The 18,194-nt window shown below is 42.2% G+C and overlaps 1 protein-coding gene across 2 annotated transcripts in view; it reads left to right on the top strand.

The window, feature by feature from the left end:
* The window catches only part of efna5b (ephrin-A5b), a gene marked incomplete at its 5' end in the record, with an annotated part of 90,259 nt that extends 77,787 nt beyond the window's left edge, over window positions 1–12,472 (top strand). Inside the window, 3 exons of one of the 2 annotated variants that reach the window (XM_079160477.1) lie at window positions 8,381–8,446; window positions 8,835–8,915; window positions 10,429–12,472. In XM_079160477.1, the coding sequence (XP_079016603.1) occupies window positions 8,381–8,446; window positions 8,835–8,915; window positions 10,429–10,553 (272 nt within the window). In that variant the 3' untranslated portion in view covers window positions 10,554–12,472. The remainder of the gene's footprint in view (window positions 1–8,380; window positions 8,447–8,834; window positions 8,916–10,428) is intronic. The other variant, XM_079160478.1, reaches the window with a different exon arrangement.
* Between the last annotated feature and the right edge of the window lie 5,722 nt (window positions 12,473–18,194).

Below are 18,194 nucleotides of genomic sequence, written 5' to 3' on the forward strand. Positions count from 1 at the left end.
TTGTCGCCCATTTGCCTACATTGTGTGATTGCGTAGTGTAGCGTAGCTAACAGAGAAAACCGTACGCTTCATTACCTGCTGAAGCTGGCTATACTGCAGACCTACGCTGAACACAAATGTCAATGTGTCCCAAGTCGGAGGCCCCTATCCATGAGCACGTGAGGCAGAGGTTACCGGTAGTTAACTGCGAATGGGCTCATGCACTTGAGACAGAACAGTATGTCATCGCTAGGGGAATTTGTGAAATGCGTAATGTCTTTGGTTTTATAACACCGCTATAGTAGCACAGACTTAATGAAGATAGGATATTTATTCAGAATCAATATGCCACGGATTTCACTCAAGTATTCGTTCAGAGTAACCAATATTTAACCACACACAGAACAGCAGATACCTTATATATAAACAGTGCTCATATACACAGTATCAGAATATTCATCTTTTCCTCGGCTCTAATAACTTTCTGTAGCCAAATGACCTGAGGGAATGGGGGATGAAAAATTTGCCCTCAGTGACGTGATTGATCAGCGTTATGTTTGGAGAAGAAAATTAAGCTGTCAAATCATATTCCTGCTGAGGAAATGCCCGTTAATGGTGTTTTCGCCCTATGAGTTCGATGCGGGTCGAGGGTTGATTTGTTGCATCTCTGATAAAATTAGAGAGAGGAGACAGGGTTCTGCTGTCATCTGCTTCAACAACAGAAACAGCTTAATCAACGCTAGCAGGACGGCGGGAATTTACTCAAATGGAGGTCATAATTCTTCATTTTGGTTAGTGTCAGCCTCTTCTCTCTGACAGGTAATTGAAGACGAGACGAAGGCTTGGAGTCTGTCAGGAGAAAACAGCCAGCTGTGCTTTCTTACAGTGAAACACAAGGCGGGACAGAGAGAAAAAACAAAAACATTAACGGAGGAATACATTAAAGATGTAAACTGTACCACACTCAGGGAGATGTAAAGAGTAATGTTATGATGTCCACCTGCAAGCAATTCTGCAAAATGCAGTATTGCTGTACTGTAGCAGTGAGTGAGTTACAGCTCCGAGGTGTGTGCCTCTGTGACAGAGAGAGGGGATAAGCGGATAATTGGAGCACTTCTCGGGTCGGAGTTCACAGTGCGTTCATGGCTTAAGGGAAACCCATCTCGCAGGATGCTGATGCGAGCACGTTTGTCTAATATGGACACAATCCACAATCTCGTATTTGAGTGAATTTAATCTGAAAAGGGCAGCAATCCAATATCAGTGGCAGCTCCCGGCGAGAGATGAGTGAGCCGAGTTACGGTGTCTTTAGGCGTGTAAGATGTGTGGCAAATAGGAAACCACTTGGTGTGATCATGCAGTGGCAGATTGTCGGCCGAACAGATGTTGTTTTCTTGCCGTCTGACTTGTTCCCCTACATGGGCTGGTGCTGCTTCTCACGGAAAACACAATCAATAACACTTTTGCGTCTCGCTTGTGGATGGAGTTATTTTATAGATATTTCTGGGTTTTCACACTGTGAGAAAGAGGGATATTACAGCAACGCCTTTGGAGACTGAACACTTGTTAAACGGCCGACAAGACCCAGAGGTGGGCAAGGATTTTATTTTCTATTTTTTTGCTGAGGCTTCAATCACTGCGCATGCCCATAGGCCAATATGCACAATGCGACACAAGACTTAGATTGATCATAAATACCAAGCAAGAAAACATTTTAATATGTATAAGGCTCTCCTACAAGATCTAAGGAGGTATTTTTCCAATCTTACTGGACTGCTACATGCACACAGAAAGCTCAAACAGATTCTCCAAGACATGGACTAGAGCTGGCGTCTGACTGATCATAAATCCTGTGATGCAACATGCTCCTTCAAGTCGCTCCCAAGAGGAGAACGGAGTAGAGATCGTCGAGCAGCAGCAGCAGCAGGAAAGTGGCATTAATGGACAAATGAAACAGAGGCCGGGGACGGTGTATGCAGTCTGTATTTTGTTAGAGCTACGGGAGGTCTGCTAATAATGATGAAGAGCTGGAGCTGTTCCATTTGTGGTTCAGGGAGGGAACATGCATATGGACACCATCATAACTCAGCCCTTTCATTCATTCACGTGAAAAATCAACCCTGTCATCGGGATTCAGAAATGATCCGGCAACATGGAGTAATGCGAGAGAGAGACACACACACACTCGCATGGATACACACGCCGCGGGTATAAAAAAAATCCATACACATGCATGAACAGACATACATAAAAGCCATACAGATGCAAGCTGTCTGGAATGCATTATTATAATCCTGATAGATGGATAGACATTCCATCACCTCATGCCTCCCATGGTTACTACATCATTTCTTGTCTCCCCTTTTAATCCAATCTCTCTCTCTGGAATTTAGGACAGTGCTAACAATCTAACCCTGACTCCTTTGCACCAGATTTTGCCCTTCATGTTGCACGTTACAGACACACTCATGCTGACCAAGGACAGAGTGACAAATAACAGGAAAACCCTGAATAAAGCGCAACAAATACAGGGCGCAAGGCGGTTAATGCATGGCGTATTGAAATGATGTGAATCATGTGAAGTAGCCTTAACCATCTCAAGATGCCAAGTGAACACTAATGAGAGATTTTGGATCGACGGGTTAAACGGCAAACTTCTCAACCAACATCAAAGCAACGAATGAGGTAGTGACGTTCGCAAAACTTGCACAATCAAGTCTTAAGCTAGTCTAGTGAAAGGCCTGGTCATAACAAGCTCATTGGAGTTTCAAGAATAAACTGGGAACAGTCTACCAGCGAGCTAGCCCATTGGCCCAGAAGCCGGTTATTAATACACCGTGAGCTAAGTCACGCCGCACTTGTTGACAACCCAGAGAAAGCAAAGCGAGCGAGAAAAGCCTCTAATCAAGTTGCTTTGAGTTTGACCGCCAATAAAGTAGTCATCACTTTGTCTGCTGGGAAACAGCAAGGCCGTGAAAAGCCAAGAGATCAGAGGAAAAGCAGGCGAGGGGCTGTGATTCAGAGGGCACGCGGTTCCTCTCAGCATAATATGATTCATGCTCCTACCAGCCGTCTTCAGGAGCTGATTATGATTCACTACAACAAAGACAAGGACATTTTATCCTTGGCCATTAAACCATTATCACATGTATTATTAACCCAGTGAATTGGTCATTATTTTTAATTGGTTATTGTTCATTTATTCATTCTTTTTCTTTCTCTCTCTATTACAATATCCACATTTGCGTTCACGCACACATCCACACTCATCTCATTTATTCAGTGGGTGGATACCCGAGCCATAACAATAATATGTTGATTCTATGGGATACACTAAGTGCAGTAATGACACTTTATTATGTACGGTGATTTATTATTGCTTTAAAAAGCCAAACTCCCCTTAGATTAATAAATCACCAAGTTTATTGTCATTTGAGTGCAAGGACGGGAATTAGCTGATGAAATTCAAGGGTTTTCAGGCTTTCAAGGCGCTTTTGATTTTCAAGAAGATAGAGCAATTTGTTGGATTGTCACTATGTGATCTTTCATAGAATGGCGATGCTTGGATAGGAAATAATTGTATCCCCACACTCTTGCATCGACGTACAATAGTGGGAGGGAACTGTAGTGCAATGTTTAATTAGACATTATCGATTTCAACTTACTTCTACCTCTCGACTCATGTGCTCTCCCCTGCCCCCCTACCCTTGTTTCTCTCGCTCTTTTCCCCGTTGCCTCTGGCCTCGTCACCTCGGAGCATGCGGCATGAGGAATGACTTTGGTTCACTTTTGGCGGCGGTTGAAAGATGCAAGGAAAGAGCAAAAGGCCAGCTATCACCAGGGGGGGAGAGTCCCCCTCGGCTGCCTGAATCCAAGCCCTCTTCTTTCACTGCTCCTTCCAGCCTCCTCATCCCCTCCTATTGTGTGCTCGCTGTAGTAGCATCTGGTTAATGGGCCTCTTCAGTGGATAGTCTCTTCCATCTTCGTACGTGCTCACATTTTGTGTGGGCACACAAACACACATAGCCCGCAGTGCACATAGTTTGCATATGCGCTGGTAGTTTTGCATCTTTTTATCATATTTCTTCCCCTCTTTCTGTCTTGGTAGAATAGTTCGGTGCTTTGTAACCGGTTGAATGTGGGAAGGACATATTGTGAAGGACACTCAGTAATTCCAAGTGTTTCTGTTTGAAACATGTCATTTCATATGGGTTTGTTCTGTACTGCATGTGTGCGCTATTGTAGGAGTTTTTTTTGGACAGTGCAGCAGTTGTTATTACCTATTGGAGGGGGTCATATAAATATTCTCTCCCTCTCGTCGTGTTTGGTTTAACAATGTCCTTTTTTATGATTCCATACCCTGAAACCAAACAAGGAGCGTTAATGAATCCCAGCAGTGATTTCTGTACACCGACTAGAGGAAATGTATTCTGGCTGCAGACTGTCTAATTAACTGGATGGAGACGTGGGTAGAAGATGCTACAAAGGGTCAAGAGAGTAACATTGCGTGTGTTTTTGTCAATGTGTGTCCTCTCTCTTGGACACCGGTTTATATAAACTCCTGGACCTAAACTCTGACGGGTTTGCACAGTGTAAGCCACAATCTCGGCAAATCAAAGACAAGGCCAGCAGCCTTCTTTTTTTTTTGAGAGAAAGCTGGCAGAATTAGCTCGCTAGGAATGCTCAGCGCTGCACACAACATTACAGGGCATTCTGTTTAACCCACCCCGTCCTCCTAACAAATAAGCAGGGATCAAAGGATTAGAGCACCATTATTAAAGCCAGCTGGAGACCTGAAGCCGACTACAGGCATGCTAACATGATGCTATTAATGTTACATGTCCACATGATGGCATACAAGTCTATGCAAGGCTCGGCTTCTTGTTGTCACCCCATGTCTAGATTTGTGGACATTTCGGATCTCAATGGATTGTTTACTGATGTTGTAGTGGACCGCTGCAAACATCTTAAACACAGTTGTCAAAAGAGGGAACTTGAAACTACACAAATTATTTTAACAAATTGCTTGCTAATCTGCAATATTGCATTTGGCGTTGTGGTTTGTGGTGATACTGCCATATGTCTGCTTCTCAGCACTGGTTCCCTGGCTATGAGAAAACCCCAGATGACACCTGAGTTGTAAGAAATAACAAACAAAACCTCTTCTAGCAGTTTGATTGACTCACCCTGCAGTATTCTTTTACAGCTGAGCCATTACAGCTCCTAAATGACGGATAAGAAATCAATATCCTACCATGATATCATCTAGTGTATTTAGCCAGCGTAAACTTTGCTTTTTGCTCCCCATCGCTACAGACACATGGTTTTATGTCCTCATGTCTGGAATGTGCTGTTGAGTCTTTCATTGAAAGGCAATGGAAATGTGTTTTCCAGATAGCATTACAATTGCAATAAAGCTTGGCTTGGGCTGTGATTGAAACAATGCTGCGCCTAAGCTGCACTGAGCCCACCTGTTTGTTCTTCCGTAATTGGATTCTGCTTCATTCCATTTGCCTTAATGCTGATGCATAATGCAGTGTACTGAGGGGACCAGCCATTACTAGCTAGGGGACAAGGCTTGGAGGAGTAACCCGACCTCGCCTCCCCCGCCCATCCTCCCCCCCCCTCCCGTCTCTGGGACATCTTTTCAGGGCCTCTGTCCTTCAAAGCAGCCACTTGCTCAGGCTGGATGGATTGATGGCTGAGGCTGGCTGGCCTGATGGGGACCAGAATAGCAGGTGTTGATGTTACAGCCTACAAGAACAATAAGCTGGCCCTCAGCAGCATGCTAATCCAAAATAAACAGGAGCTGGCGCGGACGGTTTGGCGGAGGGATCCTCATCAAACGCACGAGTATGAAGAACTGCTACCAAGAACGGAATGTAGAGCCAAAGCGTAATCTTTCCTTTGTAGTCAAGAATGTACAGCAACACACCTCAGTCATCTGCAGCACGCCAACGCAATGGCCACATCCATGCTCAGTTGAGCTTATTCAGTTGAATTTACTCACACTAGCATCATTGTCATATACTGTATTTATAAATAGAATAAACTGCTTAAGGAAGACGTAGAAATATCGAATTCCAGTGTACCACAGCAATTGTGATATCTGTCCCATTGTGCACCTTATGTCCATGATTCTCCTCGTGTAGGAGGTGGATAGTAGGGTGTCACGGCCAAATCTGTAAACATCACAACAGCTTCACTAACTGTCATCATGACAGAGACTCCCACTTGCGTTTTTGCCATTTTCATCAGGGACATACTTCTCTCATGATCAGCTGCCTTTGCTAAGTGGCTGGTGTCGATGGCTGTGACTCAGCTCCGCCCACAACAATGATGAAGATAAGACATCTGGAGACGTGCGTGCATGTGTGTGCGTGCTTGACCATATACAGTATGTGCACACATTGAATATGGGAGCATTAAGCATAGCGTTGGAAAAGAAACGTGGAGCAATAAGAAGAGTGACATAAATTGTGTGGGTACTGGTATATAACTGAGTGGGTGAGCGACTGTGGTCAAGGTTCATTAGCGTGTCATCGGCTGCCTCCACACCAAAATAATAAGGCCTCTCTCTTTCTTTCTTTCTTTCTCTCTCTCTCTCTTCCCTCCACTGTCTTCCCCCTCTGCATCCGCTGAATATGAACTGAGCTGTGAAAAGAGGGCGTCTGATCTCAAGTCACCTCTCGCGCACACTGACACATGACTAAGAAGCAGCTGATGAAGCTAACGACATTAAAATGGTAACTGCGAGGTTGAGAGGGATAGAGAGGGAGCTTGATGAGCTGCAGAGAAGGCTTCAGCGAAATGAAAGTGATTGAAAGAGTATGCAGTATGCATTTGATGAAAAACTGGCATCTTGATCTCAGGGAGAGTGCGAGAAAAAGGAAAATATTTCCATTTCTTCTGACCCTTTTCCATAGTTATTCGTCAATAACTCTCTTAATGAACATATCTCCTGGCTATGGAGACAGATCACTGCTTTATCAACTGCCCCCACTTGAAATAGAAGCTGGGACATCGATTGCAGCGATGTGTACGGACATTTTTGAATGATTACAATTCTGCAGACCGGGAGAAATCAGAGAATTGTAAATACTGTTACTTAAAAGGACACGGAGCAACGCTCCCCGACAGATATCAAATTCTGTATCCTCTGTGCGTATGTGCACACATCGGTCGGGGTGTGTGCCGTCGGTTGAGCTTTGATGAATGGATACGGCCGCGCTGACAGACGAGAAGAGAGGGTGACACAGCTGGGAGGGAGGGAAGGGAAGGGAGGGGTTAGGTAAAGGTTCACTAGAGAGGAGTTGACAGATCCCAAATGCTCGGCTTCATTGCATCAGCTGTGGAATGATTCACAGAAGACTTAAAATGACGCCAGATAGACATCTTAAAGAACAGTATGGTCTCACAGGCCCTGAGGATAGTAGAAATGAAAACTAGTTTGCTTTAAGTAGCATTAATATATCACAATAGTGTGAAAAGCTAAATATCCTTTGTTCGATATGAGGTTCTGACACAAGACAACAGCGTATATCTTTAAACTATTGTACTTTCCCCTGCCGTGATGGATGCTTGCATTACGCTCCCACCGTGCTCCAACTGACATGTGTTTGACCCCTATCCTCGTGTACAGGAGAAAGCACCTGGTGCCGCACCACAACACCATTAGTGGTCAACCACACACACACACACAGTCTCGCACACGCTCTCCACATGAGATATTTTTAGGGGATGTGATACAACCACTATGATAGCTAACGCTCAGAGATTCACACCCCATGGGCTTGACAGGAAGGGATCCATTTCCTGACAGCAACCGCAAACCATCCGCACACGCAGCACATACATCCTCGGTGTGTGAACTTTGTGTCCCTCTGAGACCGTTGAGGTTTTCAGAGAGTAAAATGCACGAATGTATACATATGAAGTATTAGCACAACATGAAATCTTCCAGTTTGGAGTGTTTTTTTTTTTTTTTTATATTTTTTTTTTTAGAGGATGCAAATTCCTTGATCCTTAATAAGCTGCTGCCAGTTGTGGAATCTAAAACGCTACAATTAAACTGAGCGAAGCACTCCACTTTCCCCAGAGACATTTCCCAAGCACATCTGTAAATACTTTCTGGCTATAATTTCACAAGAACCATGACTAACCCTACAAAATCCACTTAAGAGTCAACATTAACATCTGAAAGTTTATTTTTTTCTGAATAAACTACCTCAGTTTAAACTGGCTCTACGCGGAAGATTTACTCATTATTAAAAATGTATTGATGCAGACCTATTATATGAAGGGAAAATAGAGTCTGGAACTTGTTAAGTGCATGTAAGCCACTACATGTAGTATTATATTAGCACCCTCTTTACTTTTGTCTTGTGATTTCTTTTTTCAGCCTCCACCATTGCTGAGAACGGGAGGAAAACGTGCCTGAAGCTCAAAGTTTTCGTCCGACCATCAAGTAAGTGTTTGCACAGCACAAGGCTTTGTAATAGAGCTTGTTGAAGTACACATTTGGATTGGAAATCAAAACAGTTTATGTCTACATCTCTGGTTACCTCACTTCCTCCTCGATTACCTTTTGCTCGCTGTCCAACATACCCCTTTCATTCATCACAAAAAAGTGCTTGACTTGCTAAGAACTATTTTTCTGAAAACATGAAACGGATGACAGATGATCACATCAAATGAAATCCAGGTCACTTCATACTTCATCTGAATGTTGCCATGAGCTTTGTTGCTTGGGATGTTTGATTTCAGGGCTGAGAGGGTGGTGGGCTTCAAATGTCACTAACATATTTGGCATAAACCTCTAATGATCTCTCATTCTCCTTTATTTTCTTTTATAGCCAGCTGTGTGAAAACTATAGGCGTACATGACCGCGTTTTTGATGTAAACGACAAAGTAGACAATACATTAGAACCACGAGGTTAGTATGGCTTCTTGCTTATTTGATTCTCTTCAGTGTGACCGCCCTACATCTGTACATGTGTCTCCTGTCTCTGTGCCTGTTTCCTTTGATGCTGTTTGTCTGGAAGCTGGTCTGTCCTTCCACATCTCTGCCTGATGCTTCTCTTCCTCTGATTCTTCTCCAGGTGTTGTGTCATGCCACTGTTGCTTGCATATTAAAGTGATGGACTGTATTGCATGTTAATGTATATTTTCATTACATATTTATATATATATATATATATATATATATATATAATCACATTCATGGATGTGTCGGTTTACAGTACATGTGATGGTCTCACAGATGTGCATGTTTTGCATTCACACACTGTATTTCAAACCTTTTCATTTCCAGCTGCATGTTGTGCTCCATAACATCAGTCAGATTTTTTTTTTACTAGAATTATTCTGTACTAATACATCAGTCACCTGAGTGCTAATTAAATCATATATAAAAAATGCCATATGTAAGTGGCAATTTTGAATTTTCTGTTTCACTCCTCACTGAGTTGCTCTGTAGCGCAGCATTGATTATATTCTGTGCAGCATTCATACGTCTGCATACACGAGTCCAACCCAGTCGCTGTACTCAAACACTCCACATCACCCACATGCCGATGTCTCATTCCCATCGGCAGCTCACTCTAAGATCTGGAACAAAACAAATCAACATCTTAAATATAGGCCCTTTAAAGAAGATGTTTATAGATGTTATTAATTTGGAAAGTTCGCTCTATTACACTTTGAAATTGTTCACTGTGAAGATCAGAGTTTGTCATAAACTGACATTTAATTGGGACACAAACACACACACACACAAGGCCAGATCCTAGGACATTTGCGGTGCCCATCTGCCTCTCCTCCTGCCTGATTTTCTATCTGCCTATTTGCCTGCCTTGCTATCCTGCCTGCATCTTTGATGGCTGCCTCTCACCTTGCATGATTCCTCTGGCTCACTCCCCTATTACGCTCTCCAAAGGAGAGAAATTAAAACATTCATCCGTCATCTACTGTTGCCATGTCCCTCCACGCCCTACCACACACACACACACAAACACACACTTTTATAGTTATGTAACGGCCCGGTCCTCTGTTCTGTTAGCTGTCCTTTGCTGTGCATGGTTCAGCTACTTTCCCATGATGCCACTGCCACACAAGAGGCACTTCACCTGGGAGTTGAATTAAAAATGTTCCGGAAAACATTCAAAGCATGACATAGCAACCCAAGTTCATATGGCAACTCAGACTTCACCTTTCCAACTCTATGAACTCAATGAACATGAGCCCAAACATCTCAGTAATGCACGGATGTCTCCACTATTGCTTTTCATTGTGAAATATAGCTCACGGCTTTGTACGCCACAATAGAACCTTAAATATATGATTCTAAATGAATTGCACAATCGTGTCTTTTGTCCGTGATGCACTGTTGCAAAAGAGCAGTTTGTACCAGCAATAACAATTCCTTGTTTCTTTTTCTTATCCTTCAGACGATACCAGCCACGAACCGGCTGAGCCTTCCCGAAGTGACGAAACGAATGCTGCGCCGCACCTGCAGACAAGTCCACTACTGGCTTTGTTGCTGGTCTGCCTATCAGCACTCTTCACTTCATAGCGCCCCCCTCTGTCCCGGAGGGCATTTACACCTAGCGTGGCCTGAAGCTGCCCGAGGCTGCAGGGAAGTGGCGGGATTTGCGTGAAGCGTGTTTGCTTGATTGGGCATCACAGCAGGCTTCTCAAGGAACCCTCTATTTTTTTCAGAAATATATTTAAGTGGTCTTTCTCCGTCTGTGAGTGAAAAAAGTTGATGTTGGAAGTGGGAGAGATAGTTCCCCCTCTTAAACGTTCAACTAAGATGCCAAATCCCGTTTTTTGACACTTAGTGATTCTTATTTTCCGGTGACTTTTGACATCCCTTTACATCATGTTTTATGTCATTGCAGCACTGATGTTTTCCCACATATGCATACACTAATATTCAGCAAATACACAGACACGTGCTTAGAGAGTAGAACACACTACATTACACTACACTAACAGTCAATAGCAGTAGGGTTTTTACAGTGGTATACAGTAGCAGCAGTAGAAAAGTGAAGATGCTAGGTCTTAGAAAGAACTGTACATACACAAATAAAAAGTTGTCCTGAGACCTCTCAAGAAGCCTTTCTGAAATGATATTGATCAAGTTATGATTGGTTAAAGGAAGCAGATTTTTACGCCTCCATTTCACGGGGAACTGAAGTGCAAAGCTGAAAGATGAAGATGTAAGAAAAGCAAATATTGGTTTTAAGCAGGTCAGACTGCAAACCACAGCACTGAGAAATATGTACATGGCATGCACCTTAGCCCGCTGATCTTCAGACTGTCCTGGTTTTAAAGATAGCGCCCAATTTTCTCTTGAATACAAAGTGTGTGTTTCGGTGAATAAGTTGCTGATAGCTTGAGCGAGTGAGTGTAAAACCTGTGGAACCACAAGGCATCTATTTCTTGCCCTCCTGTGTAAAGAGCACACCAGTCAGCTCAATAAAACACCTCTCAAACACATTTGCTTCACCGTGACTCACAAAACAGCTAAATTGAAACTTTCTCACCAGACACTTTGCAGACTGCTGTTACGATCGAGGATCAATATCTTTTGAAAGTTGATCACACAATTTCACGGCAACAGTCACAGTCATTCTGTGCAATGTTTACTGAGCAGGGCTGCAATTGTCGCCCCGTTCCATTGGACTATTAGTCGATATTAAAACTCCCATAAACATTTGCATTCACAGCTTTCTTTTGAGTGATATTGATTGTTTAAGTGATTGTTTAAAAAAAATGATTCGCAGATAAATTGGAGACATACATTTTTCTTAACTTTGAAGTTGTTTTACTTTGTTGCCGATTGTGTCTCCAAAACAATGTCCGAAATCCACTTAAATTAGAACAATAACAGATGTCATGGGAAAGTGTTTGACACTTTAATTCACAGAACCATACTTGTTGTCACGTCTTTGTCACTCAAACCACAGCTTAGTTAGCTGGTTCTCACATTCAGTTTATTGCAGTAGTTAGTGCAGCGTTTACAGGAATGATGCATAGCTTCAATTAGTTGAAAACACACAGTGTGAATGGAGCAACTATCCATTTAATTCAAGGCAATGCACAGCTCTATTTAGTCTGGCCAGGTTTATGTTACCACTTCCATGAAAAAGGAATTCACTGTTTTTTAATGATATTCAGCATCCTTCAGACCCCACAGATGCACATGGTGAGTTCGCATTAACGAAGGCTATTATGTCTCTTTTCAAACGAAAGGGACTCGTTTCTGCTTGCCTTCAAAGAAATATGGATGGATAGAGAAATTAACTCCCTCAATTTTGGAGACAGGTTTTTGCATGAGAAATATGCACCAGCTGATTCGGAATGACGGATGGAAAGAGAGAGATAGAGCAAGAAAAGGAGCACAAGAGCAATTGCATGTCCACCGTCAGCTCCTAGTGTTACAGGTTTAAGTGACTCTTTAATGAGGTTCAAAATGACAGGCATGTGGACCCCATGTTGTGGCAAGGGGAGTTATTCGTGGTATTAAAAATAGATGGCGGAAGGCTTGGGGGGTCTCGGGAGGGGGGGGGTGTAGATTTCCTTCATGGGGGGGTTTTAAAGCACCAATGACCTTGCGGTTTGAGAGAATTGGTTAGTGAAGGAGACGGATCAAATTAAAGTGAGGGACGCACAAAGAGATGGAAAGACATGGGAGGTAGCCGAAGATAGTGTGACTAGAGTGCCTAACAAAACAAAACAACTAAAAATCCATGCAACACTACTGAAAGAAGCCACCCGATTCAATGACACACTTATTGTTCAGTATCATTCTGTCACTGTTGTTTTTGCTTTCTTTTCATTTTTTGTGGCTGCCTTTTTTCTTTTTGTTTCTTCCCAGAAAGACTGCCTTTGCCTTTTGCCATTTGTTTTTTTGCGCTACGGTAACAATGCTATTACAGCAGAATAGCAGCTCAACTATGGGGGGGTAATAGGAGCCGAGGCCATTTAATGAGGTACTAATTTTCTGGAGAACACCACAGGGAATGAGCACCGCATAAGATTCAAAATCGACGCTTGTCAGCAGATTAACACTAGACTTTTATCAGATACCAGCTTCAATTGTACTCTCTTATACCAATACTACTATTCGTCATTATTGCTATTATTACCATGGTTTCTTCTGTACACACTTTGACCTGGGAAATGAGGATCAACTTAAAAACTGGATACTGTGTATCCTGAGGTAGTCAACCATAGAACAAGTAGTCTTAGGTTAGTATCTGTTTTGTACCTTTCTGGAGGACAAAAGAAAAAAAAAAAACAAGATCATTGTTAAAACTGTATAATTATTATTATTGTTATGATGATGATGATTATGACTATTAGGAAAACTTCTTGATGTAAATAGTGTTTGATATTAAAGTATTAATTTGGTTCGTATGTCTTTTCTAAAAAAACGAATACAGTATTATCTCTGGGTTTTCCGGAGTGTGTACTGTCCTCAAACAACGCATTGTGTGCTTTGATCCTCAATGCCTAAGGAAACTTTGAGCTAATATGAAGGGGGAACCTGTGGGAGCTGTACACAAGTGTACAGAAGGCTGAACATTAGCCAAACGAGTGGCTCACCTGTTACATGTTTCAAACCAGTCACCAACTTCACATCTCTTCATAAGGATCCTGCCTTGGAAAGAAACACTTTGGACTTAATGGACGGCTTATTTGTACTTTTTTGCCTTCAGCGTTTGAAAGCATGCTGGTCAGCTCAAAGATCTGCCATGAGTGTGGACTGTTTGCTTTTTAATGGAAGGATCTCGCCAGTTTCATTATGTGGCATGCGCATGAACTTGATGAAATGTTAAAAAAAAAAAAAAAAAATCTAAAAAGTTTCAAAAAGAAAGTTTTCTTTTGCTTTTCTTTTCTTTTCCTTTAAGTCGTGTTAGATTTTTGAATCACTTTCATGTTGTGTGTTTTTGCATCCCCATTTGAGTGATGTCATTAAAGCTGTGTAGTGACAGACGACAAATGTACATAACACAAACCATTGTGGTGAAGTTACAGTGGGGGTCGGTCATTTTGTAGTTCAAAAGCAACTTCTTTTTTTTCTCCGAAGAATGACTCTTTCTATCCCCATCTACTGAATTCATCCCATGTAGTTGCAGTCTGTCTCCTCTGACTATTCATCGTCTTTCTGCTCTCCTAAGAGGAGGCGTTTTGGGAGTGTACACATCAGTGCGTGGACGTTTTTCGGTGTGAAAAAAAAAATGTTTGAGACCTTTGAGTTTATGTGTGTGTGTGCGTGTCTCATTTGCTGTTGCCGCAGTGAATGGGAAGCGGCAACCCTCTTTGGCAACGAAGAGTGTTTCCCATGCCTTAGCCCTTCAGCCTCTGCCCTGGCAGCCCCGTCTGTGTACAAGACGCTTTCTGCCATTGTGCTTTTACACTGAACGGCTGCTGGCGTCGAAGAGACTACAACAGGGCCCTTCACTTTCTCTCCCTTTTTAACAACCCTGAATCACTTGTCCCCACCGTAGACGTTGGTCCTGGGCACAGTTCAAGGATTAGTGCACCCCCTCCACCAAATCCTAAACCAGATTGTTAGCGGGGTAAAGCCTATCATCGATCCAGGTTCTGTGCGTACAGGGCAAAGCCTCTCTTTTCGTCAGCTCCCCTCTTGCCCATAAGCCACTTGTTAATTTTTTTTGTGTGCCTGTCCTGTCCCATTCCTGTTGTGCTTGTGTAACCTCCGCCACACCACCTGCTGTTCTTCTTCCCTTACCTTTGAAACCCCGCTCCCACTTTGCCATCAGTGGGGAATATTTCCAACCTGCTCTTTTACAGTATATAAACAACAACAAAAAAATTTGACAAAAAATGATCTGTATTTGTATATACACGTGTCTGAACTATGAGTAATACAATAAAACAGAAATACATTGCTTTAATCATTGTGCTACTCTTTTTTTCTCTTTTTCGGACCAATTTACACTGGGATGGAAGTACAACTGACATGCACTGCAATCAGTGTTAGCACTGACAAATCTGACAGTGCTTCTAATTACAAGGCTAACAATGATCATGATTACGTTGGTATACGGCATTAAACATTCCTACCGTAATACAGCAAATTAACCTACACCTCTCACTCAGGTAGAATCGTGTCTCATCATGTGCCAAATTGAATCACACACACATACACTCTCTCTCACCCCTCTTTATGTATCTCTCTATCAGTGCCTCTGCATAGCCAACTATGCTGGAATCGCACCCTCTAAAGACAAACCGAGAGGAAAACCATCCATCAGGCTCAGAATAAGACCTTAAACCTCCTTTCACTTCAGTTGGGCACTAATGAGGACACCTAATAACCTTCTGCTGGACCCTATCAGCGCCATTTAGCTTCACCCTCCATTATCTCTGGTAATTAGACTGAGTGCCAGCAAGCCCTGAGGACCAAATGGGTGGAGGAAGGCCTCCTGATAAGCCAATTGGAGCGATGTTATGAGGATCGGTGAAATTTGACTGAAGAGAATACAAACACTACTCTCCATATGGAAGGTACATATAAATAGATGGATTTGAAAGAGAATTTGATAAATATGCAGAAAGCTTGGATTCCTGGATCATAGATATGATATGAAAGGCTTTTTCAGCAACGCCGTGGGTTACAGTGAATACTATAGGCTGGAGTAAAATGTGTTGATGCAAAAGTCATGAAATCTCACCTAGGATGCAAACCTCTCCAATCTCATCCTATTGCAAAGCTGGTACTTTTTAAAGCATCAGAAAAAGAAAAGCTCTATTCATGAACACACTTGACACGATGAGCCAATTAGTGTCAAGTTGTTCTTCCTGGTGTTATTACCAAAGGAAGGCTCTGGAGATGCAGGTGTGTGTGTGTCTATGAAGACCAATAAAGACAAATCACTGCAGCTCATCATTAAATCTGAGGTAATGATAACTTCGTGTGAAGATGTGTCCCAGATGTACTATTAAGCTATCATAGTCAAGGTCTGTGACCAGCAGTAAGTGTGAGGAGGGCACCGGGATGAGATGGCGTTCAAGTGAAACCATGTCCCCCTTGAGATGGCAACATGAATGTGCACCGATTTACCTGTGCCTTTGATTCTATTTCTCTTTCTGCCAGTGTAGCTTTCCGATAGAAGAAGTTTTATCTTTACATAATAACAACGCAACTGACAGTCTTGAAGAGGCCACTTTAGTGAAAGGTTTTTTTGAAGGCATCATTCTCAGCTGGCTCCCTTATTGGCTGCTTGGTGTTTCGTTTCCATGTGAACAATCAGTTTGATTGACAGCTCTGAATGATGTCTTCAGTTAATCGCTCCAGTGGTGTGAAAAGGTCATAAATCACCCAATTATGTTGCCCCGCTTTATGAATAGATATTTTTGGGGGAATATTTAAAATGCCTCCGAGGCATATCAACTTAGTCAACCCCATATTTATTGAGAGGGAGTTGGGGGGTGGCTGCTTGTGCCAGAAATAACTGATAAGCTGAATACGTTTTCAGAGTCCCAGTCACACTGTGGAATGTCACATTGTTAGGTTGGAAAGTTGGAACTGCATTGAAGGTCAGGATTTATGATTTATGACAGCTTTGACATGTTTCAAGAACAAGTTCAGAAAGAAAAATAGAAATAATTATAGAGGGAAGTCAAAATAAAATAGAAAATGCTGGCTGGAGAAACAAAAAGGTATTTTTTAACAAAGCCATAAGCACATTGTTTTACAGCAGATTTATCACGACAAAATATATTTATTTGAAACATCTTGTCTCTGTCAAAGCATGCAGAATGTATCTTTCCTCTCAGCTGTGTTTGATCAATACCCATCAAAATAAAATGTCTAAGTTGCATTCATTGTAGCCTACTTGCAGAGTCGGTACCTCAGAGGAAACAACAAGACACAGATCTCCAACTTGCAGAATGCATGAAGCAGTTGCAGAATTTCAACAAAATAAATCAGGCAAATTAACTGCCTCAACCCTTCAGGCTTTAAATACTAGAAAGCAACATCCTGTAAACGATCAGGTGAAACACTTTTGTTGCAAAGATGTTTATGGAAATGGTCTACAGTACATGTACTGTTAAGTTTGATTTGTATGAGTGTTTTTTAACCAGTTATCAACCCCAGCTTCTCTCCACCTGTCTTTCTACAAATCCAAGGTAGGTTGCCAACAGCTAACAGGTTAATGCATTGTGTTTCGTACAGGGTCGTTTTCTTTTACTGATGCCTCTCACATGTTGACCTTCAGGGCTGAGAGATAATCGGCTGCAGCCAATCCAGATGAGCATTACGGGAAGATGTGACGCCACTACAGAATATCAACTTGAAAGAAAATGAGACAGAGTTTGAAAGAGGCGATCGTGGAAGGTGAAAACTGTGACTAAGGATCACATACATGTGTGTCTGTGTATTTTATGTATTGAGCTTGTTTGTCTGATGTTGTAAAAAAAAAGGTCCCTGTAAGATGTGAACTACAGTAGGATGGATTGTTATCAGTGTAGTGTGTAGGCAGTCAAATGCTATGAAAACAACAGGTTTTCACACAGTGTTTCACACCGTGTCTAATGTGTTACAGTAATTATTTACACATGCAGAAATGAAGGTATCCTCATTTGAAGGGACAGCTAATCGTACAGGGCAATGTGACCCAAAAGATTCACCGCGAAACCAACAGCACGCCGGTGCGAGCATGAGAAGTGGGTGGCATGTTTGCTGGTTACAAAGAAACTGGTTACAAGAAAACACTATAGTTTTTCAAGGGTCAAACGGTTGCAATAAGATTCACATGGCACATTTTCCATTGTCAGTAAGTGTAGATTATTCTCAATCACATATTTTTGAATCGTTAATCTAATCTAAGAGTTTTTTAAATTGATGAAGCTGATATAACTTAATTATCTTAGTTAAATAGACTTCAGACTCGTCACTGAGTTGAGATTAGTTTATTTTTACTGTTACAGAATGTAATTAACGCAGAGAATTTAGCTGTGCGTAAATCAGATACCAGAGTTAGAATTATATCCTGCACGTCGATCTGCTTCCTCCCTCACAGAATGGAGAAGTTATATTTGTGGCATGCTGTGGACTTTGAGCACACCAATTTACCAGCTTTGCCAGAGGGGAGAGGGCCTTGGTCATCTCCTGAGCAGCTCGTTCCACTCAGAGTAAGTGTGCTATTGAAATGAAAGTATTTCCTGTCAGTGC

Source organism: Pholis gunnellus, assembly GCF_910591455.1.
Source record: "Pholis gunnellus genome assembly, chromosome: 6".
In the NCBI taxonomy this organism is placed as follows: Eukaryota; Metazoa; Chordata; class Actinopteri; order Perciformes; family Pholidae; genus Pholis; species Pholis gunnellus.